The sequence below is a fragment of the Ipomoea triloba genome, chromosome 3 (assembly GCF_003576645.1).
Source record: "Ipomoea triloba cultivar NCNSP0323 chromosome 3, ASM357664v1".
NCBI classification, from domain to species: domain Eukaryota; kingdom Viridiplantae; phylum Streptophyta; class Magnoliopsida; order Solanales; family Convolvulaceae; genus Ipomoea; species Ipomoea triloba.
Genome location: NC_044918.1, coordinates 10905091 through 10930488, shown reverse-complemented (window position 1 = coordinate 10930488; position 25398 = coordinate 10905091). Strand labels below are relative to the sequence as shown.

Here is a 25398-nt window from a genome sequence, read left to right as displayed (position 1 = left end):
ATTGGTACATTCAAAAAAAGGGTACAGTATACTCTACAGGCTTTCAATATTTTATATAGTGGAGAATTTGTGTCAACGAGTTAAAATGTCTTCTTTTTATTAACGGGTCTTTTACTACCATTGAGCATCCCAGAATATGTTTTGGGATGATTTTCAGCAATGAATTACCACCACCAGGCAAGATGGTTGCTACGGTGTTTATTTATAGAATGGTAAAGCTTCAAGGAATTCCTACACTCATAATTTTAGACCGTGACTCAATTTTTACCAATCAGATTTAGAATACGTTGTTTGTACCCATAGACACACTACTAATGAGTAATTTGAAATTGTAATGTCAATAGATAGTGGTCACGATTTAGTCTTTTATGATAACAGTAACAATATATCACAGATTGCAATAATTGAATTGACAGCTCATAATAATAGAACTTTACACTAGACTTAACCACAATATGTTACACTATGAACAACAATCAAACTATTTTTTTTTGTCCGTTGTCAAAATAAATATTATTTTTACACTTTTTAATATAACTAATTATTTGAATTTTAATTTTAAATAAAAGATTAAAATATAAATTAAATAAACATGTTATGTTCTCTATAATTTTTTCTTTTAAAGGGAGAGTTGGATGGGGGGGAAGACTTGCACTTAGGTTTTACCAAGCGTAGGTGAAATTTCGAAGCATTAAAATCATAAAATGAATTGTTGAGTTATGGTCTAATTTGTTAGCACTTTTATATTTTAAAATATATATATTAAAATGGATTGCTGATTGGTCCTAATTTGTTATCCTTTTATCTTTTAAAATACGAAGTAACAATTGGTAATTGTCCACACCGTTGAGTCATCCTCCTCTGTCACTGCTACGCTCCACAGCTACTTTAGACAAAACCTGGAAGTAGGAATTAGTTGAGGTCCTCTGTAAGAGCCCCTCTCCAAAAATTGGCGTATGCCACTCAATGCCACGTGCACACGGTATTCTTTAGTAAAAGGCGAAAGAATAGTTCGCTATGTGCTCATCGCGTGACTGCGTGAGTTCTCCTTGCAAAGCCACAATCTTCATATACACGTCAAAGCTGCTGGGTGCAAGTCTCTCTTGTCGATGTGGGACAACGGGTTATATCCTTAATTTACTATTTGGCTTTCATTTTCTATTTGAGATTACTCGAAACATAAGCTATCCAATGGTCCATGCATTTTTCTTTTTAAGAATAAACTTACAATTAGGGGTGTAAACGAGCCGAGCCGAGCTCGAGCTCGAGCTCGTTAAGGAAGGCTCGGCTCGAGCTCGATTGAGCTCAAGAATTGATGCTCGAGCTCGAGCTCGCCAATTTTCGAGCTGCTCGAGTTCGGCTCGAGTAGCTCAATTGTTCGAGCTCGAGCTCGAGTTCGAGCTCAAGATCAGGGTTGAACTCGAGTTCGAGTTTGATTTTGAGCTCAAATTTTACCTGTTTGATTTTAAATTCATGTTTCAATTAAAAATAAACTATAATTTTATATGTATATATTATATTATATTATATAAATATATATATATATATATATATATATATATATTTATTTATTATTATTTATTTATATGGCTCGCGAGCGGCTCGACGAGCCGTCTCGTCGAGCCGCTCTCGAAAGACATTAGAGCTCGAGCTCGACTCGATTACTAAACGAGCCGCTCGAGCTCGAATTTGACCGAGCTCGAGCCGAGCTTTGACCGAGCGGCTCGTGAGCAAATCTCGAACCGCTCGGCTCATTTACACCCCTACTTACAATCCCTCAATTATTGACGATCCCTTAATGTGGACTATAAATCAAACCATTTTCCTTTTGTGTTTGTGTTTCATAATAGTTAGTTATTTTTTGCCAGAGAAACTTGAATAGTGTAAAGTGTAAACACTGACAGGAATAGATGACAAATAATAATCCTAGGAAGCTGCTAAACATCATTACTAATTACAATATGAAAAACTCTCCCTTCCTTCTCAAACTTGCATCTCTTACATAGTCAACAAGTATATCGTCCCAACCACTGGCACTATAGGAAATAGAAGGCTGGTGGGGTACACAATCAACAATCACATTATTCTGTTAAGTGGGATTCTTTCATTAGGTCGAGCAACCCTTTCCACTGGAGAAATCACTTGCGGCATCGTCATACCACCAGAAACAATGATTTCTGCAAAGTTCATTCACCCAAACGTTAGGAGAAGAATGAAACACCCAATCAATAATCAAAATCTAAAAGGCTTAAATGACAGGTAAAAGATCTTACATGGCTCTATCATTGTGGGTTTTAGATATATATATATGTATATAATAATAAACGGTTAGGAGGTAAATTCATGAAGGGAAGAAAATAGCATTTTTCGAACTGTTATAATTCCTTTTTAGTTCAGATGGCAGGGGCGAAACATAAAGAAGAAATTCCACCTCAAAAAGAGTTAAAGAGATATACTCAATCCACAATTTTTTTTTCCAATGAGGAAATAATAAAAGAAAGGTGAAAATATAGAGGGCATGCAACACTCTGACAGTTATGGATGATGCACACAACCATCTCTCCATACACATATGATACTTAGGCAGTTTTGAAAATGTTAAAACCCAAAAAACATACCAATGCCTTCACGGATGGACAAATTTGGCCTTATGATGTCCTTGGAGCTAACTAGGAGTATATCACCAATGTACAAATGGTTAGTTGGAACAAACACACTGCACAATTCTTCATCACCATCGTCTTTCTGCACCCAAAATAAGCAAGTAGAGAAATTAATATATTAAATTGATATTTTCCATGCTATCTCAGATGTATACAGTTGTCAATCTTTCATGCTTCATCTTCCTACTTTCACTCAGACTGGCAAGGTAAATACTTTCTCAGATGAATCAAGTAAATACAGGGTAGTTATAAATAGTGGGGGTATTAAAATCTAGATGGTAAATTAGGGTGTGTGATATCTTTTTCATGGATAAGTATTTGCGATTCAGTGGAAAGGGGGTACATGCTATGCTAATAAGAACACTATATATGTCCATCAATTAAAAGTGCACTTTTACAACTCTCCCCAGCTCTGCACAAGTATAATGAAGGTTTTCATTCCCCCCTCTATGTACAGGATAACACTGAACAGAAATGTAAAGTCATAAGCAGTAGTATAGAGTTATGTAACTTGAATTCCTTTATTTATGTACTTTCTAAAGTTATGAGCAAACAAACCATTGTCCAACACAGGTGATGGTTCACGGTGAGGAGCCTAACTTCTCAAACTCAATATTTGCTTGTAATAATAAACAGGATTTCTTACTTCTCGAACGCAATATTTGAAGGGCAAATGATATTTCAAGAAACAAGTACCTGAAGGATGACTGAAGATGTTATGAAACCAAATGCATATTCACCCACACGTGGATGACGAATGATTGCCACTTCTTTAAAAGCTGTTGTATTTTGGTCTGTTAGAATAAACATAAAAAGTCAGTTTCAAGGAATATTTATATTTAGATCTGAAAACTTAAGCTGATATTGACAATTTTAATAAAATATACACATGAAGAGATGCAGGTATTTATAAATGTTATATAATTATATATGTTACGATATTTGCTCTTGCTGAAGGATAACCCTTTAGATTTCCACATTAACAGCTATAATTGTGTACATAATAAAGGTACATTCATACTACATATGAATATGTGTACATAATCTTAAATATAAAACTTTGTCACATAAAGTATAACTTTATTTTTCCCTTGAAAAGAAGTTCAGTAATAAAGTATTCCTCATCGCACATGCTTCTAGGAAACAACAACCATTTTATAAGATGATATCAATTCAAATATTTTTGCTTGTTCATCTTCTTCCCTGTTGGATGGAGATGTCAGATCAGAAAGGTTTCTTACACATGGGATTAGATTACCTCGTGCAATCACTTACTTTTGTCATTATACCTAATAGAGAGACTGTGGCAGTGTGATTCCCCACAACACAAATTCATGCAATCACTTAGCACTAAGAAATCTGTAGCTTACCTGGAGATATTGCAGAACTGATTTGCTTGGAAGCTGAATATATGTGCTTAACAAATGGCATTCGCTTTATAAGCCATTCCCCAATCCAGAAAACAGTAGCACCCAGCCATGACGAAACAAACACACCAACTAAGAATACAAAAAGTAGAGATGTCACGAACCCCAGTCCTGCATCACAAAACAAACTATATCAAGAGACTGATGAGCACACTAACACAGACAACTACATCTAGTACAGAAAGAATACGCATACTTAGCCACACAAATGCATTTGCACACACACACATATATGTCTATACATTTGAAGATCCAGGGCAAGTAGACAATTCTCTTTTCATTTTGTGCTAGACACAGAATGTATATGTATATATAAAGGAATATAAAAGTCAAATCCAGATTCCAGGTAAATATCATTTCAAGGAATATAAAGTCAACCAGTTGAGGCTTTATTTGAAAACAGAAAAGCAATCAATTGCAACTATTAGACAAATTAAATCTTCTTTATCCAAACTGAGTGTAATGCCTTCACATAATGACAGAAAATCAGTTTAATAAGTGATGTCTCAAGATGAAGTTGGCATGATTGGGAGTACTCATTTTAACTCTTTTCATAGGGCTACACAATTCCGTCCCCAATGGCATATTGGCATCCTTCACAGCATTAACCAAGTGGTTCAGTCATATAGGCTATAGAAGAATAACTTTATACTCAAGAGTTTTACATACTGGTAAAACAGCAAGGTGCAATATGTAAAGAGGACAGTATGTATTAGAATAAAAATTGGGCTTGATATAAAGCATCAAAACGAAACCAAAAACAGAAGAAGAAGAAGAAGAAGAAGAAGAAGAAGAAGAAGAAGATAATCAAGGTGTTGCAAATACCAAGCTAAAAATTTTAAAACAGAACAATGTTAACAATTTGGAATTACCAAATATGTTGAAACCAAGTTGTTCGTATAGTGGACTGAAAAAACCATCAACAAACTGAATGAACCACCACGTCACGAAAAATGTAACCGCAACAGGAAAGAGTACTACACTGAAATTCCAAAATTCAAGAGTACCTGAGGTTAGAGAAATTAGCAAAATATAAAGCATATTGATAAAGACATAGGTCATGATGGAAACTCACCATCCAGTCATGAACTTCTTTGAGACCCAGCTTTGAAGAAAGTAACAACAAGCCTGAAGAAAGTAGTACATAACAAATATCAAGAAAAGTAGTCACTCACTTGCAGTGTTTCATGCAAGACCTTAAAGGCAAGAGCCATCAAGAGGTTAACCATACTGATGTAGAGTAAGGTGTTTCTGTAATCAAATGGAATATCCTTTAAGGAACGAAAAACAAAACAAAACAAAAATCTCCATATAGGCTCACTCCAGATAGAGTATTAATAATATGAATGGATATATATGATGGCAATTTAATGTTGTACAGTAACTTGTAATGACCCAGTCATGTGAATTCAATTAACAAGAATTCTAAGCGGTGTATGACACTGAATTAAGATCGGAGCAAAAAATATTTTTTCAAGAACCCTAAACGAATTCATACATTATCTTACATTCCATTATTCTATGAACTATTTTACTTGTGATTTTTATCCACGGCATGGAGAACGAAACGATTATACGCAGAAACACAGAATTCAAACATTCGATTTCAAAGAATCTTGGACTATGGGACGAAATCTAGGTTTAGAGAACAAATAATTAAAAATGGAAGTAGAATTAGAAACGAAAAAGCAGACCTTGCGGGTAGAAGAATTGGATGAAGGGGGAGAAGATTTGAGTGGGTCTTCGGGGTCGTCGGCGACGGCTTGACTGAGCGGAACTGAGGTGGCATCCTTCTCTTCCGCCATTACTTTGACTTGGCAGATCTCAGCTGGGGAAATGACGAGACGAGACGAGACGAGAATTGCCTCAAGTAGAAAGATTGGTCGTAGTCTCCTGGAAAGGTGAAGTGTGGTTTATCAGATCGCAAGTCTGTTAAAACTTGGGGTCGAAGCAAAAAACCTAAATTTAATTTATTTTTTTTATTCTAAAAAAAGGTCATGCTATCCTGGTGCGGAGTACCTATCTGACGCCCTGACGCCCTGATGATACTTGACTATTTGAGTGGAAAAAAAGTTTGTTTACTTTATGGAAACTGCTATATATACTTTCAACCAGTATAACTTGATTAACTTCCATTTTGTGTCACTAATTTTATTGACTAGAAGAAAGTGAATGAATATAAATAGTAATTCATCTTTTTTAGATCAATCATTTGCATCACATCTCGTTAGAAAGTAAAAATTGAATAAAAATGGGAGTTTTACCCACCATCAAGAAAAGCACGAGGTATTTAATAAATATTTAATAAAAAGTGAGAGTTTTACCCACCATCAAAGAAAGGGCAAATTATTGTGTGTTACCACCATTAAAGAAAGGGCAAATTATTGTGTGATGGGTAAAGTATGGTTCAAAACGACGTCGTTTTGTTGTTAAAAATATTCTTTGCCCCGCGCACATGCTAGAATAATGAACATTATTGAGTAATAAAATAATGTATTTTATGACTTAGAATAGTGTACTTTATGTGTTAGAATGTACTTTATATGTGTTAGAATAATGAAATTTCTGAGTTAAGATAATGTATTTTATGAGTTAGAATAATGTATAATATACTTTGTGTTAGAATAATGAACTTTATGAGATAAGAGAATATATTTTATGAGTTAGAATAATGTAATTTATGTGTTAGAATAATATATTTTATGAGTTAAACTAATGTACTTTATATATTTTTGGACCGTTGTCGACACAACACGCAATAATTATTGCAAGTAAAGCCCAAGGTATTTACTATTTACTGCCACTCTCAGTACTTTGAACACAAGGGTTTTCTTTATAGTTTCCTATTAGTTACTAAATTGTTTTCTATTTCATATTCTTAGTTAGAAAGTAAAAACTAAATAAAGTTATGGGAATGTATGTTCTTCCTCTTGAACATAAACTTGTTTCTTTTCCAGTTTCCACATTCTAAAGATATGCAATGGGTTTTTTTACGATGGACCATGGTTGTTCGAGAATAACTTGCTTGTGTGTAAGCAGGTCATGGTTGGGTTAAAGCCAGAGGACGTAGTGTTGGACTCTGTTGATTTCTGGATCCAAGTGCATGATTTGCCCGCAGTCTACGCGGCAAATGATTTTCTTCAGCGCATTTGGAGTTACGTTGCTTCTTTTGTGATAGTCGATCCCAATAACTTTGGTGGTGGTTGACGGAGTTACTATCAGATAGAGTCAAGTTGAATGTTAATGCATCACTGAAGAGGATGATGAAATTGAATCGTAAGGACGGCTCTTCATAATGGGTTACCTTCAAGTATGAACATCTCAATACCTTTTGCTATTATTGTGGGTTACTAGGCCATTTGGATAAATTTTGTAAGAAGGTTTATGAGGAGGGAATCAGTCCAGAGAATTTCCCCTATAGTTCATGGTTTCGTGCAGGCGTTATGCGCCAAGTTCAACCGGTGGGTGCAAGGTGGCTCTTGCCTAAGCTTCCCTCTAGTACAGAAGGGCCCTTCTACATCTGGTCATAAGCCTACCCCCTTAGATCCCCTTGGATCTGGTGGTGATCGAGGAAAGCAGTGGTTTGCATGGTGATCTCAAGAGACGCCGCGATGATGGTACAGAGGTTGGTAGTTCGCATGCGAAATATGTTGTTATGGTTGAAGTTTCAAAAAAAGTGCAATTGGCGGGTCTAGAGGTTCAATCCCGCCCATCCCAATGAGTACTTTATGTTGGAACTGCGGGGGTTTGGGTAACCCTTGGACAGTTCGTGAACTTTTGGGCATGGTGTCCAAGCAGCAACCTAGTTTCGTTATTATTATGGAAACAAAGTCTGTTACGTGTCAAATGGAACAAGTGAGACTAAGAATGGGATATGAAGGGTTGTTTTGTGTCGATCGTGTAAGGCTAAGGGGTGGTCTAGCTTTGTTCTAGAGAGATTCAAGGATGGCATCGTTAATAAGTTTTTTTAGTAATCATATAGACGTGGAAGTGAACTTGCTTGGTAAACCTCGTTGGAGGCTCACATGTTTTTATAGGTATCCCAAAAGGAAAAGGAAACAATTGTCTTGGGATCTCCTGCGAAAGCTTAACGAAGATTCTAATTTGCCATGGGTCGTCCTTGGTGACTTTAACGACATTACTTGTCAATCGAAGAAGCGAGGCAGCATGCTCAACCTACTTCACCTGTAGTTTGCTTGACTTGGGTATGTTGGGAAACCGGTTCACATGGGAACATGGTTGAGGCACAGATGCATGGGTTGAAGAACATCTAGATAGAGTCGTTGCTTCTCTTGAATGGACTGACTTGTATGCCCACTACTACAAAAAAGGGATACTACGTCACCCAATCAACGTCGGTTATTTACTAACCGACGTCGTATGCTGGAATTTTTTTAAAAAATAATTTTATATGACATACGACGTCGGTTCTTCGAAGAACTGACGTTGTATGTTCTATTTAAAAAAAAATAAATTAGAATTACATACGATGTCGGTTCATCAAAGAACCGACGTTGTATGTTCTATTAAAAAAAATTAGAATGACATACGACATCGGTTCATCGACGAACCGATGTTGTATGTTCTATTTTTTTAAAAAAAAATTAGAATGACATACGACGTCGGTTCGTCGATGAACCGACGTCGTATTTTTTTTTTATGTTTGAAAACTTTACGTAATATGTTTATAAATATATAAATACAACACTTAAGACGACAAAAAGCAGCAGGCGGCGGTGGAGTGGAAGTGGAAAGCGATACAAACAGGATACAGAAGTTAACTCTTGATTTCGGCATAAAGTTGTGTGGTTGGAGAAGAATATGCATGCGCCAACACTGAATCTCTGGTGAATTCCATTTTTTCAAATAGATCTCAGTGTGAGCAAATCGATTGTATTAGTTAGTTCAATAATTAGTAAAATTCTTCAAATCTCTGTTCTCTGATTCCTGAAACTGAAGCTAGGCATTATGCTCAGTGATTACAATTAGGGCTGTCAAAATGGGTCGAGGCCCGCGGGCTAGCCCGCACCCGCCTTGTAGTTGTTGGAGTTGAGAGTTAGCCCACGTAGCGTCGTTGTCGTAGCTGGTAGCCTAAACCCCTAAATCCCTAATTAGCGATCGACCAGCGAGCGGAGACCAGGAGTAGCGAGTAGCGACCAGACTTCTCTACCGTCCAGCCGCTGCCATCTCGCCGGATGCCCGCATCTTCAGCCATTGCCGTCAGCTTGCGTCTCCAACCGTCCGTCAGCCCGCGTCTCCAGCCGCTACAGTCAATCCACGACTCCAGCCGCTGCTGCCTCCATCCTCCTCTCCGGCATCCACATGTAAGCTATCCATAAATCCATTAATGTGTAGTTTTTTTTTCACAGTAGGACTAGGATAGTTAAGCTTGCGTAGTTAGGCATTTAAAAATTTACCATGTTACCATGTTATTTAGCAATTAGCATTTAGCCATAAATCAATTTACCATGTTATTTAGCATTTAGCATTTTACCATGTTACCAAATTGTTTAATGTTTTTCACAGTAGGATAGTTAAGCTTGTGTAAATGTGTTTACTGTTTAGCAATTTACCATGTTATTTAGCATTTAGCACTTTGTTATTATTAGTGTTGTGTAAATTTGTTAATTAAGTGTTGTGTAAATGTGTTTACTGTTTAGTACTGTTTAGCTTCATAGCTTGTAAATTGTAATCATTGTATTACTTTGTTAAGTCATTAAGTTTGTGTAGTTTAGTTAAGTACTTAATTTTAATGTGTCCAGTGAATCAGTGTGTCACTGTGTTGTATGTGTGAATAGTAATGGTAAAATTTTAATATGTTATAATGATGAATTGAATATGTTAATTGTCATATTAATTTTAGGTGGGTTACGTTGGTACTTGACTACTTGGTACGTAATGGATCCTTCTCAAGGACAAAGTTTTTCCGTTGATTTAACGAATGATAATGATGATGAAATAATGCAACCTTCACAACTTGAAACCCAAGTTAGAAAAAGACGCCTCACTTCAAAGGTTTGGAATCATTTTATAAGAATTGCAAAAACTGCAAGTAGTGATAAAGAAATGGCTAGATGCAAATATTGTAATAGAGAATACACTATTGGGTCACACCAGTATGGAACATCAACTTTAAGCCGTCATTTAAGCAGTTGTAAGCAAAAGCCTAAATATGAAGATGTTGGTAATATGCTTATTGACCATGAAGGAAAGTTGCGTGCTAAAAAGATTGATCACAATAGGGTTCGTGAGCTTATTAGTATGGCCATAATTTATCATGATCTTCCATATTCTTGGGTTGAGTATATTTGGGTTAGAGAGTTGCATAAGTATTTGAATGGTGATTACAAGTTCTTAAGTAGAAATACAACTGCAGCAGATGTTTATATGTTTTATGAGTGGGAAAAAGATAAATTGAAGAATGTGTTGTCAAAAGTTCCTAGTAGAATTTGTTTAACTTCATATCTTTGGACAACATGCACAGTTGAGGGATATATTTGTTTGACTGCACATTATATTGATAAAGATTGGAAGTTAAACAGCAAGATATTAGCATTTTGTGCTATGCCTCCACCGCATACTGGCCGTGAGTTAGCTAAGAAACTTCTGGGTTGTTTGAAAGATTGGGGAATTGAGAAAAAAATATTTTCTATTACTTTAGATAATGCTTCAGCTAATGATAGTATGCAAAACATCTTGAAGGAACAACTTTGTTTACAAAATGATTTGTTGTGTAATGGTGAATTTTTTTCATGTTAGATGTTCTGCACATATTTTGAATCTTATTGTACAAGATGGATTGAAAGTAATTGGTGATTCTTTTTACAAAGTTCGAGAAAGTGTGAGGTATGTTAAAGCGTCAGGGGGAAGAATGAAAGTGTTTGAAGGATGTGTTGAAAATGTAGGTATTAAGCTTAAACTTGGTTTATCTATTGATGTGCCTACTAGGTGAAATTCAGCTTATAAAATGCTTGATACTGCTATCAAGTATAGGCGTACTTTCAGTAGTTTGCAATTACTTGATACAAACTATAAGCATTGTCCTTCACATGAAGAGTGGGTTAGAGTTGAAAAGACTGTGATTTCTTAATGCCTTTTAATGAAATTACCAAATTGTTTTCTGGTTCAACCTATCTCACATCTAACTTATATTTTCGACAAGTTTGGAAAATTGAGTATTTGTTGACAATGAATATGAAGAGTGGAGATTCAGTGATTAAAGATATGGCTTGTAGAATGAAAATCAAGTTTGATAAATATTGGGAGCAATATAGTGTTATTCTAGAATGTGAGCTGTTTTGGATCCAAGAATGAAATTTAAGCTTTTGGAGTTCTGCTACAAAAAGTTGGATGGAAGCACTTATCAAGAAAAGTTAGATGTGGTGAAGAACAAGTTGTATAAGCTTTTTGAAGCATATAAAACCACATCTTTGACCGCGACGACTAGTTTAACTGCAAGTACTAGTCAATGTGAAAATGTTGTAGCAATGGAAACAAGTGATGACTTTGATGTAAGTATTTTACTTATTGTGATTTTTTTTCAATTATTTTCTTAATCTTATTATAATACTTGTGAATTTCTTATTGATATACTATACAAGATGAATTCCTTGATTATTGTGTTCAAGATAATATGCAAAATGGTAAATCTGCTTTGGATGTGTATTTGAATGAGCCACAGATGGATATGAAGTGATATGCTAGTTTGGATATTCTAAACTTTTGGAAGGATAATAAACATCGTTTTGGTGAGTTATCAATAATGGCATGTGATGTGTTAAATATTCCTATTACTACAGTTACATCGAAATCAGGTTTTAGTATAGGAGGTCGTGTGTTGAACTAGTATAAGAATTCTTTGCTTCCTTCCAATGTTCAAGCATTGATTTCTACTCGCAATTGGTTAAGCGATTTTGAGTTAGATGATAAAGGTAATTCACTAATTTCTTTATTCAACATTTTAATGATTTAATTATTATAAATAATATAATAATATGTTTTCAATTTTTTAATTTTTGTATTGGTGATGATGGTGATGTTGAAGATCTTCCTATTCGTGTTCTAACTGAATCTTCTGAAGCGTAGTGTGTTTTAGAATTTGATATGTGATTATGAACTTTAGTATGTTTGTGTTTTGGATTGATATTAGTGATATGTGTAAGGAATTAATGATTAATGGATTGATATGCCATTACTAGTTAGGATTTATGAACTTTGATTATTAACTTTGAACTATGAAGTGTAATGTGTTTTAATTCTAATCTTTTTTAGAGTTTTTTGTACTTAATTTGAAATGAATTCAAAAAAAAAAAAAAAAAAAACCGCGGGCCCGCGAACCCACATGGGGCGGGCCGGCCCGCTATGACAGTACTAATTACAATGGAGGGACAAATATGAATGTTTTCCTATATAACTTATTGCTCCTAAAAACCCCCATCCATTTTTATATTATTAGTATTATTCAGTAATTGTGGAGTGTTGCGATTGTGAAGGTTGATGGAGGTGGCGGTGGCGGAGGACGACGGCGGAGGAAGCGGGCGGCTGAAGACGTATGACAGATCTGGAAGGGCGGGCAGCGGGCGAACCATCGCAGCGGGCGACAGATCTGGGAGGCAGAGGAAGCTTCTTCATCGCAAGTGCCAAGTACGGGGAATGTGAAGGTCTTCTCAATCTGCTTCACCTGTGGCTCCGGCGAGAGATAGTCAAGTACGTGGAGTTCGCTGCTTCCGATTTCGATTGCAACCACCGTGCTGTTGCAGGTTTCGATTGTGGACGGCGACTTCGATCGCTTATGACGGTTTGACTGTTGACTTCGGTTCAATTGTTGGGTGGTTGTCAATCTGGATGTTTCGATCCTTCGATCGTGGTTAGCCTGTGCGACGCTGCAATTTCTTTCAGATTATTCAATCTAGATCCATTTATTCACATTGCAATTTTTTTAAGATATACAACCTCGGTTTTTTAACAAAACCGATGTTGTATCTTTTTTTTTAAAGAGATACGACGTCGGTTTTTCAAAAAAATTGACGTCGTATCATTTATTTACTACGTCGGCAAGAACAACGTTGAAAAATAACCGACGTTGTATGTAATAAAAAACCGACGTTAAAAGTGTTTTATGTAGTAGTGGCTGAGGTAGTAGTTCACAATATTTACACTATGACTTCTTATCATTGCGCAATATTTTTGGACTTGGATTCTACGCCTGTGCGAGTTTCTGGGAGGGAATTTAGATTTGAATTTGCCTGGATTCATGAGGAGGGGTCTCATAAGGTGGTTGATCAGTCTTGGCAACAATCTTTGGGGTTGGACTTTCAGCACCACATTAAACAGTGTGGAATTAATCTTTGGCAATGGGCTGGCGAATTCTTTAGGAAATTGGTAGACGTATAAGGCAACTTTGGAGCACTCTTCAATCCTTATGATACACATGAGCTTACACCATTATTTGCCCCACGATTCAGTAGTTTTGTTGCTTATTTCCTTTACCTTGATACATTTAAGGCTCGTTTGTGTGTTACATTTGATCAATCTTAGTTTATTCGCAAATGAGGGGCAAAGGAAGGATTTTCGGTCATCTCGGACAAGTTTTTGAGACATAAGGAATCTACCCCAGGACGAAAAGGAGCAACGGAGCACGAAGGGAGTCAGAAGTGGGCCAGGAGGCCGCCTCAGGGCCGTGATGGCGGCCGTGACCTCCACCGCGGACAACAGTGGGCCGCGACACATCACGGCCCCGATCCCGGCCGTGATGGTGGCCGTGATCTGGCTGCTGTCCAGTAGTTTAGTTTAGTGCAATTTTTCCCTTCTTTAGAGTTTTCCATAGCATAGCATAGAGCATATTTGCATCATTGAATTCGGTTACAAGCTTGGAATCATTGTTTGGATTGGAATTGCTCTCAAGAATTGTTAGTAAAGTTTTCCTTTTTATTCTTTAATTTTGCAGCTATGATTTCAGTATTTAATTCTTGCTTTGTTTTGTTTACTTCAATCATGCGTGAGTAATTCGCTTATGGGTTTGGATTAGGGTGTTATTGTTAATCTTGATGTTCAATTTGTGATTATTGCATAAAGGGATTGAATCTTTTACCTAGGGTTTATGTTGATTTGGGGGTTGCTTTCTACTTGTTATTGATTGATGGCCACAATTAATTGCTAGTCTAGGAGAGGGATTCATTACAACGAAAGTTGGATGGAGACCTCGAGCCTTACCAATTTCAACCTAATTTTCCTACTATGAGAATAGGGGTAATTTTGGGGGCTTACAATGCTTAGGTGTTTAAGGTTATGAATGATGCATCACGACAGTGGGGCAATGGTAGCATAATTCTGTTTATTGATTACGAAAGTAGCTGAATTGAATTCTTATGTGCATTGCCCATAAATCCCTAGGTTAATTATTCTTTCCCTAATTCTGAGATTGTTAGAACCTCAAAATTACAATTCCCATAATCTGACCCATTTCCTTATCATACAGTTAATTCTATAGTCAATTTATTTCTTTTAATTTCCATCATTCAGTTATTAGTTGTTTGGATTCTAGTTGATTCACATACTCTGATGTCTAGTATATACTACAAGAAAAATCATGTAAAGCGACAAAAATATCGCGACGGAGCGTAATTCGTTGTCGATTTACTATGATTTTTGCGACGGAACGTGTTCCGTCACGAATTTGTGTCGGAAATGGTGACAGGATTTAATTCCGTAGCAATTTTTGGCGCAAAGTGAGAAAAAACCCAGGAAATTTTGGCGCCCACAATTCCGTGACGGATTTTGCGACGGAATTAAGTTCTATCACCATAATGACGATGGAAAAGACAACGGTTGATGGTTCCGACGTGGTTTTGCGACAGAATCGGCGACGAGAATAAATTATGTTGTGATATTTGGTGCAAAGTGAAAAATATTCCCACGTTATCTTTGCACCAAGGAATTGACGACGGAGGTTGATGACTGAAATTGCGACAAGTATTTTTTCCGTTGCGAAAATATTTAAATTTTGAAGTAGAGTTTATTTTTGCTACAAAACGGGATGACGGAATCAATTCCATCGCATATATATTGATACGTGGCAACGGAAAATGTGACGCCCTACAAGTCTGTCGCGACAGACTTGCAACGGAATGATTTCTGTCGCCTACTTTGCGACGAAAAATTTCGTCACCATTTTCCGTCTCCACTGCTCGCGATAGATTATTTCGGTCACGAAATGAAATACGACAAGCCTTGACACTACGGAATGGATTCCGTCGCAAAACACGATTTGCGACGGAATTTCGCGTTTTCACGACGGAACGACAATTCACACCCTCTTTTTACACTCATCATTTATACTCATCACCTTAAAAGAGAGCCAAACCCCTTCAGCTGTTTTGAATTTCTTGGCAACCGAGATGGAGCTGGACACACTGTTGCGACAAGAAGAATTATTCTGGAAGTAGAGGTCTAAGCAATTATGGTTGAAGCACGGTGATCTCAACACCAAGTATTTCCACAAATTTGCGACTACCCATCGCCACAATAATCACTTGTTGCGGTTAATGAACCCTGATGGTGTGTGGATGGAGGGAAATGACTTAAATATAGAGGTGCTCAGATATTTTAATGATATCTTTCGCTCAACGGGTACTAGCTCCAATCTATTCTCTCAAGTACATTCCGGGTGTCTGAGGAGATGAATGCTCAGCTTATGCAACCATTCACTATTGATGAGATCAAAGCTACCCTTTTCTCAATGGCTCCTGAAAAGTCTCCAGGCCCGGATGGTATGTATCCCTCCTTTTATCAACAGTTTTAGCCTATTGTCGGGCATGATTTGTATATGTTTATTTTGAATTACCTAATAGTTGTTCTTTTCCTAACGGGCTAAATGATACCAACACAGTGTTAATTCCAAAGAAAAAAGTGCCTAAGAAAGTTTATAATCTCCGCCCGATTTCTTTACGTAATGTGGCGTACAAGATTTTAGCAAAAGCTTTGGCTAATAGCATTGAAGGTTACTTTGGATAATATCATCTCTCCAACTTAGAGTGCATTTGTACCTGATAGGCTTTTGTCAGATAATGTGATTGTTGTGGGTGAGGTAGGCCACTATCTGCGTAGAAAAAATAATGGATCGATCTGCTGGACTGTGCTAAAGCTTGATATAGCTAAGGCTTACAATCAAATGGAGTGGAATTTTTTTTAGGGAATGTTAGTTGCGTTGGGTTTCAATCGGAGGTGGGTAGACCTTATGATGTTATGTGTGTCGTCACTGCGATATACAATGATGGTTAATGGAGAGGTTATTGGTTTTGTTTGTCCGACATGTGGGATTCGTCAAGGGAACCCTTTATTTAATTATCTATTTATAATTTGTGCGGAAGGTTTATCTATCTTATTGCAGCGGGTTGAGGCTCGAGGAGACATTCATGGTGGTATTAGAATCGCATGAGGGGCACCTACTATATCTTAATCCCCCCTCGCATCTTGATGATAGGGAACGAACCCACCTTAGCTACATGTGCCACACCCCGTGAGGCTACACCTTGCAGCTCCTCGGGCGCATGTGGTGCCATTTGGAAATCATTATCTGACTCACTATCACCTTCGCTTATTGCCACCAGACATTGATTATCAAGTGTTGGACCCTGGAACAGATGATTAGGAAAACGAAACCAATAAGACAAGTTAACAACACTACAATGAAAACATTTGCAATTTTAATTTAAAAACCCAACGGGAGAACGGCCAGCTTCCACCACCCCACAAGAATGAATGTACCATTCTGATGAGTGCACATACACAACATTTAATATTAAATAGCCCAATCACAATCCTTTAGTTTTGTAAATGCACATGTGCAATGCATTGGAAGTCAGACTGCACAACGGGGTAGCACAAACAAAATGCACTTCCTTTGTATATGCACTAGTGAGATGCATTTGGGGTAAAACTGCACAACGGTATTATAACCAACAGTGAATTCCTCCTCCACAACAGTGAATGTACCATACAGATAAGTCCACACACAAAAGCAAATCAAACAAGATTGCACACACACATAGGATGCATCCCATTTATAATGCACAACTGTAATGCATTCTATTAAAATTTTGAATTTTTGCTTACAACTAAATTACTCCCTCCGTCCCTTTTTACCTGTCTTACTTTCCTTTTTCGTCCGTTCCAAAATATTGTCCACTTTCTAAAAATAAACATCATTATATTTTTATTTTCCAACTTTGCCCTTTTATTATAATGGTACATAGTCTTCACAGCTGTCATCCACTCAAGATTAGGCATAGTCCACATATTCTTAATACTTTGTGCAAAGTAAACCATTCACTTCAAAACTTGAACGGAACCAGAAACAAAAATCTATCAAAACAACTTTTTGTTCTTTCTTTTTTTCCTTAGTCACCGGAGAAGCAACAGCAGGGTAGTACCATCGACAGCAAGAGCAAACGAGCTGTAATAGTAACGCCGCCACTGCTGCCACCAACGCCCATTTTGAGATCTTGATGAGATCCTAGATATTCTTCTTTTTCACGGTGCTTTGCGAAGAGGCTAAGCTAGTATGAACTCCACAGAAACATTAGCCACCTTCACTAGTGTAGCAATTTTTATGATATCTCAAATCGGCGTTGCCAACTTGCCATCCCATCAATTTCATGAAGTTTCAGATTTTTATAACTCCATCTATTTTTAAACACCACTTATTTTTTTGTCTTTTGTATTTTCTTTTTTCGTTTTTATATATTCTCAAGTATTAAGTTCATTTATTTTTGTATAATCATTGGTGTATAAAGAACTAAAAAGAAGAATAATAGATAGAGAGCTATGGAGGATTTGTTGGAGAATGATGAAGAAATGGGTTTCTTGAAGAAATGGGTTTGTTGCAGAAAATGTCTAAAGAAATGAAGAGTGAGGAAGAAAATAAGAAATCCCCTGTAGCAAGCAAAACTGTCAGTAAGTATAATTGTAGAAGGGCATAAGCGGAAAGAAAGTCTGCTTTGATAAACTTTCTTAAACTCCGTGCCAAATGTAAATCGGACAAACATTACGGGACAGAGGGAGTAATATTCTGTCTTTAAATTTAAATAAAAAAGTTACTTATACAGAATATTCCTTTAATCTTATAAAAATTGTGGCTGAGCATTTACCACATTATACATTTCATGAACAAAAGGTCGAAACTTACTTGGATAGTTGTATTTCAGACATTTATTTGTGGCCTAATTGGGTGAGCATTTTGAATGTCTCCTATATATAACACAAAATTAAAAGAATCCTATACTAGCCTACACAAAGCTTGTAATCTGTAACATTACTTAAGGGAGTTAACAAGTACAGAAACATAATTAGAGCATCTCCATCTGTGGAGAATAGGGAGTTCATGGCAGAGAATAAACTTGCTAATAACTTTGAAAATGATGTAGGAGGTAGTTTATACAAGATTGGTTCTCCCTGCAAAACACAAGATATTGTCAAAAAAAAAAAAAAAAAAAAGTGGGAAGCATCACTGCGCCCGCTGGGGCGAGTCAAAGTGGTTGAACATACTTTATAATTTATTTTTTTTCAGAATTTTTTTTCTTTTTTCTTTTTCTCTTTTTTCTCCACCTCCCACTTTCTCTTTCCTAATCACACTTACAAAAACTCCTAAAAAACTGTGAAATAACCTCATTGATAAGGATGCTCTTATAGAATTACAAACAAATAGATGCTAAATTATACATAAAACACAAAAACCCACACATGCACCCTCAAACACCCCCTTCAACTGCACTTTAAAATTATGACCTTCTAACAAAACAACACACGGTTTAGGCTAAAGATTGGCAAAATGTTAGGTTTAAGAACATTGCTCACTAAATTTTCTCATAAACCATAAAAGGAATCCTAAGCTAGCCTAAACAAAACTAGAAACTTGTAGCATTGCTTCAGAGAGTTACCGAGTACATAGACATAATTACACAAAAATAGAGCTAAACTTGGAAATTTTAACAAAACACATAAACCCCTGCTTACATTGGTGGAACCCCGCCTCGCAAGGCGCCGCCACACGGGTCGACGGTGGAGAATACCGGCCGAATGATCTCCGCTTGGACGACCCACTTGAATCTCTGACCGATAACGCAACTGCGTAGCACAGAGTCGACGACAAAACTGGATGCCCAGATGACCTTATCATCGATCGGCGACTGCATTAGACCTCACCATCACATCGCCTACAACCTGGAGAGAGAATTGTGGATTGCACACCGAGACACATAAGAAAGAGAGTCGAAAGACTACCAAATTAAATCCCTAATGTCACGGTAGCTGATTGAAACAAAAATACAGAAAGGCCATTTGAGTAAACAACATTCCAAAATAAACCATGCAACAAATGCACACAGTTATGCCATGTATCCGGGTCTATGTTCACAATTCTATAACTCCATGTTCACAATTAGTACTATGAAAGTAGGTCAAAACCTACGAGCTGGCCCGCACCCGTCCTGCGGTGGGGTGAGTTAGGGCTACAAAAAACCTTGCCCATGAAGGAATGGGGCCTAACGGGCTTAGTCCGCTAAGGCCCGCGACCCGCACTGTTATATATATATATATATTGATGTGTACACAGTACACAGTACACATGAATATATATTCATGTGTACACTTTGTGTACACAAAAAATTTTTTTTTTAAAAAGAGCAAAATCAAAAGTCTGCGGGGCCCGCCAACTCGCACGGGGCGGGCTAGAGTTGTATGAATCCTAGCCTGCGGGTTTAACACCCGCAAAATTCCACCAGAAATTAAGCCCGCCGGCCCATTTTGACAATATTATTCACAATTTCATAACTCCATGTTCACAGTTTCATAACTTCATGCTCACAATTTCATTATTTCATGTTCACAATTTCATAGCTATATGTTCACAATTTCATAACTTCATGTTCACAAATTTATAACTCTATGCTCACAATTTCATAACTCTAAGTTCAATAGTATCAAAACTCTATGTTCAACAGTATAACACAATTTTTGAATTTATATAATAAAATTGTGAATATAGAGTTCAAAAATTGTGAATATTGAATAATGTAATTTTGTATATCGAGATCTAAAATTATGAATATAGAGTTCTAAAATTATGAACATAGAGTTTTAAATTTGTGAACATAAACCTGGGTCTACCTTACAAGGTGGACTTGGGTCCATAGCATAATTTGCCGAATGCACACGGATAGGCGTGCAATTAATTTGAAAACTTAAATCACAATCATAGATTCCTCAAAACAGATGGCCAAGATGAGTGCACAACTTCACATGATACCAAAGGTTCACCGTTAATCTTACTTGAACTTGTGGTTTATAATTTTTTTGACTTAGTAAATATACATACTGCACGATTATACCACAGCACTTGCACTACTATACCACTACATCGGATGCACCACTACACCACTCTAAACATCTCGGTCATCTCATCTCTCATCCTAACAGTAGATAGGATTTCACAGGTTCATACCCGAACATAGGTTCTCACCTGAAATGGACCCTATATATATAGACACACACACATGCAGTAAATTATCACATTATGCCTATAAGGAATGCTAATTATGAGGTGTCTATCCGTTTTCAACTATAAAATTAAAATCTTTGCTGTCCATTTCTAATAAATGGTGAGATAGAGAGAAATATGAAAATAAGAACAGATGTTGAGTAGTTTAATATAGATTTATATCATGCTTAAAATTGAAAAATATGATGGCTAACTCCACCATCCCAAGCTAGTTCCAGAATCCTTATATAGGGTTATGAGGGGTTTTAGGGCTTTGAGGACTTTGAGGGGTTTTAGGGCTTTGAGGACTTTGAGAGGTTTTAGGATTTTAGGGCTCTGAAGCTTAAGGTGTGTAAATTTATAGCTTAAGGTGCGTATGTTTAAAGCTTATTATGTGTCACTTTCTAGTTTACGGTGCATCAGTTTAACTCTGGTGCGCATGTTTAAAGTTTAAGGTGCATTATTTTCCAGTTTAAGGTGTGTGTGTGTGTGTGCGCGCGTTCGCGCACGCGCGCTTGCATTCATATGATGAAACATCTTAAAATGAGGATGTGAGGAGAAATCGTGTGCATTGATATCAACCAATTGGATGACCGAGATTTAGACAAAAATATATGGATGGAATATTGCGTACTTAACAAATAAGGGGAATAGCAAGATCATACAATTGATTTAATTGGGGATAGTATTTGATTAGGAAAATGATGGTTGATTGTAGGATAATATTTATGATATTAAAGAAATCTTCATTACAATTGGGGATAGTATTTTATTAGGAAAATTATGCTTGATTATAAGATAATATTTATGGTATTAAAGAAATCTTCATTACAGTAACGTGTATTGTAGACTTGTACGATCGTAAATAACTCCAACAATAACGACGGAAGAAATTGAAAACGGTATGCTTCATTTGTGTTCTTTAATTTGTTTTTCCAGCACTAGTACACTGCCGCCGCACAATGGCAAGTGCACACACTACGTAACCATGGGAAAATGAAAAGTAACGCACAATAGGCAAAATTGAAGCATGTGCACACACTAACCCTTCTCAATGCACATAGAAACCAATACATAGTACACCGAAAACAAGTGTGCACACATTTATCCTAGTACTAGTAAGTGCACACAGCAATGAATAGAAACAAATGTGTGCACACACACCCCATAGTTGCACACAATTAATTGCACTAAGTATAATGAAATAACTGACCACAAAGTCTACAACAACCGACCCACAGAACAATAAAACAACCATATGTGCACAGAGTTACACCACTAGGTGCACACAATTAGCAATGCACACAACAACGTGAAAAATATATGTGCACACACTCACCCCGAAGGTGCACACAAAAATACAAATAAACAATAATAAGTAACTGACAACATCGCCGAATGTGATCCCTGCCATCCGAAGTAGGAGAGATTGACTACTGGAAAAAAAAAAAGATTCCCATTATCATAGAGGTCATAGTACAGAGAGTAAATTTTTTAAAAATCACCTTCAAAGCACAAGAATAAGAACAAGATTTTTCAACTAGAAGTAGTTGCTATGAGTCACAAGAAATGAAAAGAATCCAAATCAACAACAAGATGCAAAATATGTACAAAATAATCACCAAGTATTTCAATATGTACAAAACAAGAGAAAGAACAAGAAAATGCAATTGAATAAGCCTAGAACTCTTGTCAATACACTCATAGATGTCAAAGTAAAAACACTCAACTCAATCACCGTTTGCCATCCCTAACAACAGTGCCATTTTGACGTGTGGTTTTTTGGTGAGTGTAGGTTTAGCGGTGGATGAAAATATTGTAATGGATGAGTGTTGATAAGACTCCGAGATACCCTTATTTCAGGCACATTTTAGGGTGTTTTATCGCGTCTATAGCATCCTTACTTGGTAAATTATGTGCGTAAATGCTTGAAAATCACTAACTGATGCACAAAAGCTACTTTTAGCTTAAAAGAAGTAAAACAGGAGCCCCGGGAGCAATTAGGACCAAAAGTTGAGCTTAAAGAGCAAACCAGGCAAGAGCGGAGCCCCGGAGGACCAAACTGGAAGGCCACACGCGTGTGAGCAGGCGTGAAAACTTTCCAGAAGCTTCCCACGCACGCTCACACGCGTGTGAGAGGCGTGGAGACGGTGATGCGCGAATTTCAGCTAGGGTTGTCATTTCGGAGACTATTTAAACCCCTTTGATGAATTTTCAGAGGAGGATCCCAGAAATTTAGTTTTCCTTTTCTTAGTTTTTCCTTTGGAGAACTTTCTCCATTTTTCTTAGCTTTTTAGATTAGATCAATCTCTATTGTAGCAAGACAACAAGCTTGGATTGAAGATCTTCTTCTCTCTAGGTGATCTCTATTTCATTTCTATAATTTTAGCTATCTTATTTCTTGGATTAAATTAGCTTTTGTTTGCATTTCATACTATGAGTAGCTAGTTTAGTCTAGGGATTTGGATTGTGTGATTGAATATTGTTTGTGTGATGATCTTATCTCTATATCTTGGATCTATGAGTTTGTGTTAATGGATTATCTATTCTTGTCTATTGATTGTTATTTTGATGAGATCATGTTTGGATTTGGCCAATCTAGATGAGAGATTGAGCTCTTGACTCTTTCATGTCTTTGATTAGAGTTAGGATTTGAAGCTTGACACAATCATAGTTCCTATGGACTTCTTAAGAATAGTAGGATAGTGTGTAGCTTAAGTGTTTGATAAAATTCCTCTTAGAACTTTGGATGCTTGAAGGCACTCCTAAGTCAAAGAAGCCTTAGTACACAAAGGTGGAAAAGGACTAAGACAACACACTCTTGAATAGACAATATCCTAGCAATCCTAATCATTGACCTTAGACACTCCACTATGCAATATTCATGAACACTATCCAATCCCTACCCCTTTTTACATATTCACAAAATCACTTTTACTTTACTACTCTCTTGCACTCAAACCAACCAAATGAACTACTCTCACTCACAAATCCACCCTTCACCACACTCGAGTCCTATGCATGATCCAATCAAGTAAACTCCCGAACGTTTGACACACCTCCACGTCCCTCCTTCAAGACCGACACTCGGGGAGTCACAGACTTTCCGTTTTATCATACAAATATCTTTTGACATTTCACCCTATGCACGCAAGAGTTGTCAAAATGGCGCCGTTGCCGGGGAGGGCAATAGGTTGTCATATGTTTTTGTTTACTTTGATTGCATGAATGCTAGATTTGAGAAATGTTAATCCATTCCACTTAATTTTGTTTTGTTTTTACTTGTTTTTGCTACTAACCCAATTGACTACTTCTAGTCAATTGTGGAAATTTTCGTTTCGTTGATAATTTTACTAGGTGAATGCACACGCGAGCAAAAGGAAATCAAGGTTTACTACCCTACATTCCTGAAATTAATAGAGCAACTAGAAGGAAAAATACCCAAGGATCACTAATGGCTTCATCAAGCGCAACAAGAAATCCACAAGGAAGAGGCACAACCGTACCAAATCCACCCCCAGTTCCAATTAATCCACAAGTACCAATTAACCATGAAGAACCAATTATTGAAGAACCACAAGCTAACAGAGCAAACAACCAAGAGAACATTCGTGAAGAAGAATATTATGGAAATCCTCAAGAACCACAAAGATCAATTGCAGATTACATGACTCCGGATTTTAACATGCACAACTCAATCTATGTACCCCCAATGGAAAACGTCAACTTTCACGTGCATCCAACTATTCTCACACTGGTTCAGAACAATCAATATTCGGGATTACCATCTGAAGATCCCAACGCACACATCACAAGGTTTATACGAGCATGTGGGATGTACAGACAAGAAGGCGTTAGCGAGGAAATAGTTCGACTCAAATTATTCCCATTTTCAATTATAGGAGAGGCAGCACGATGGTTGGAAAGCCAAGACGACAATCATTTCAGAACATGGCAACAGTTGCATCGTGAATTCATGAACGAGTTCTTTCCCATTACAAAAACTATGAGGATTAGAATATTGATACAAGAATTCAAACAAGGAAGACTTGAAAGTTTGGGAGAGGCTTGGCGAAGATTTAAAGTTCTTAAAAGGCAATGCCCACAAGATCTTATGCACCCATGGGACATGATTAGCTCATTCTATGGAGGGTTGACAGATGAAGGAAAGATGTTGCTTGACTCATCCTCCAGCGGTGCCTTTGTCTCCCTATCTTTGCAAGAAGCTGAAGAACTAATCGAGAGAATATCTAAGAATACATCCTGTTGGTATGATCGAAGAGGAGATCATGGAGGAATTTATGAAGTTGATAATCGAGTAGCGAGCGAGGCCAAAATCGAAGCAATGAATCACGAAATCAAAAAGCTATAGGCTATGGTAGAAAAAATGGAAGGAAAGCCCAAGCCTTGCATGGCATTGGCACTTTATTGCAATATCTATGGAGGACCTCATGACACCAATATTTGCACTTCTCCGTCTGCATCTGAACAAGTTGAGGCGGTAGATTACCAAAGAAACTCCAACTTCAATGCTTATGGACAAAACCAAAGATCAAACAACAATTGGAAACAGGGAGAGGGTTGGAACAATAGCAACAATGATGGATATCAAGCACAGAGACAATACAACTATGGAAACAAACCTGCATATGGACATAATGACAAGAACATACTGATGTACAATCAAAACCAAGGAAATGGAAATCAAATGACCCAGTTTAGGTCACAATACAACTCTCAACTTGATTTTACGCAACAACGGAGGGACGACATC

General features: G+C 37.0%; 1 protein-coding gene and 1 non-coding gene across 2 annotated transcripts; both read right to left on the bottom strand.

Annotated features, from left to right (window-relative positions):
* Positions 1 to 919: 919 nt before the first annotated feature.
* Positions 920 to 1036, bottom strand: LOC116014543. Its single transcript, XR_004097413.1, has one exon. It is a non-coding gene; the product is annotated as a U5 spliceosomal RNA (small nuclear RNA).
* Positions 1037 to 1839: 803 nt separating this feature from the next.
* LOC116012032 (protein LIKE COV 2-like) lies at positions 1840 to 6032 on the bottom strand. The gene is made up of 7 exons (XM_031251497.1): positions 5785 to 6032; positions 5166 to 5218; positions 4963 to 5072; positions 4034 to 4201; positions 3360 to 3457; positions 2619 to 2745; positions 1840 to 2177 (listed from the first exon to the last, which is right to left on the bottom strand). The coding sequence occupies exons 1-7, from the start codon at positions 5893 to 5895 to the stop codon at positions 2077 to 2079; spliced, it is 768 nt and encodes a 255-aa protein (XP_031107357.1). The 5' UTR covers positions 5896 to 6032; the 3' UTR covers positions 1840 to 2076.
* Between the last annotated feature and the right edge of the window lie 19366 nt (positions 6033 to 25398).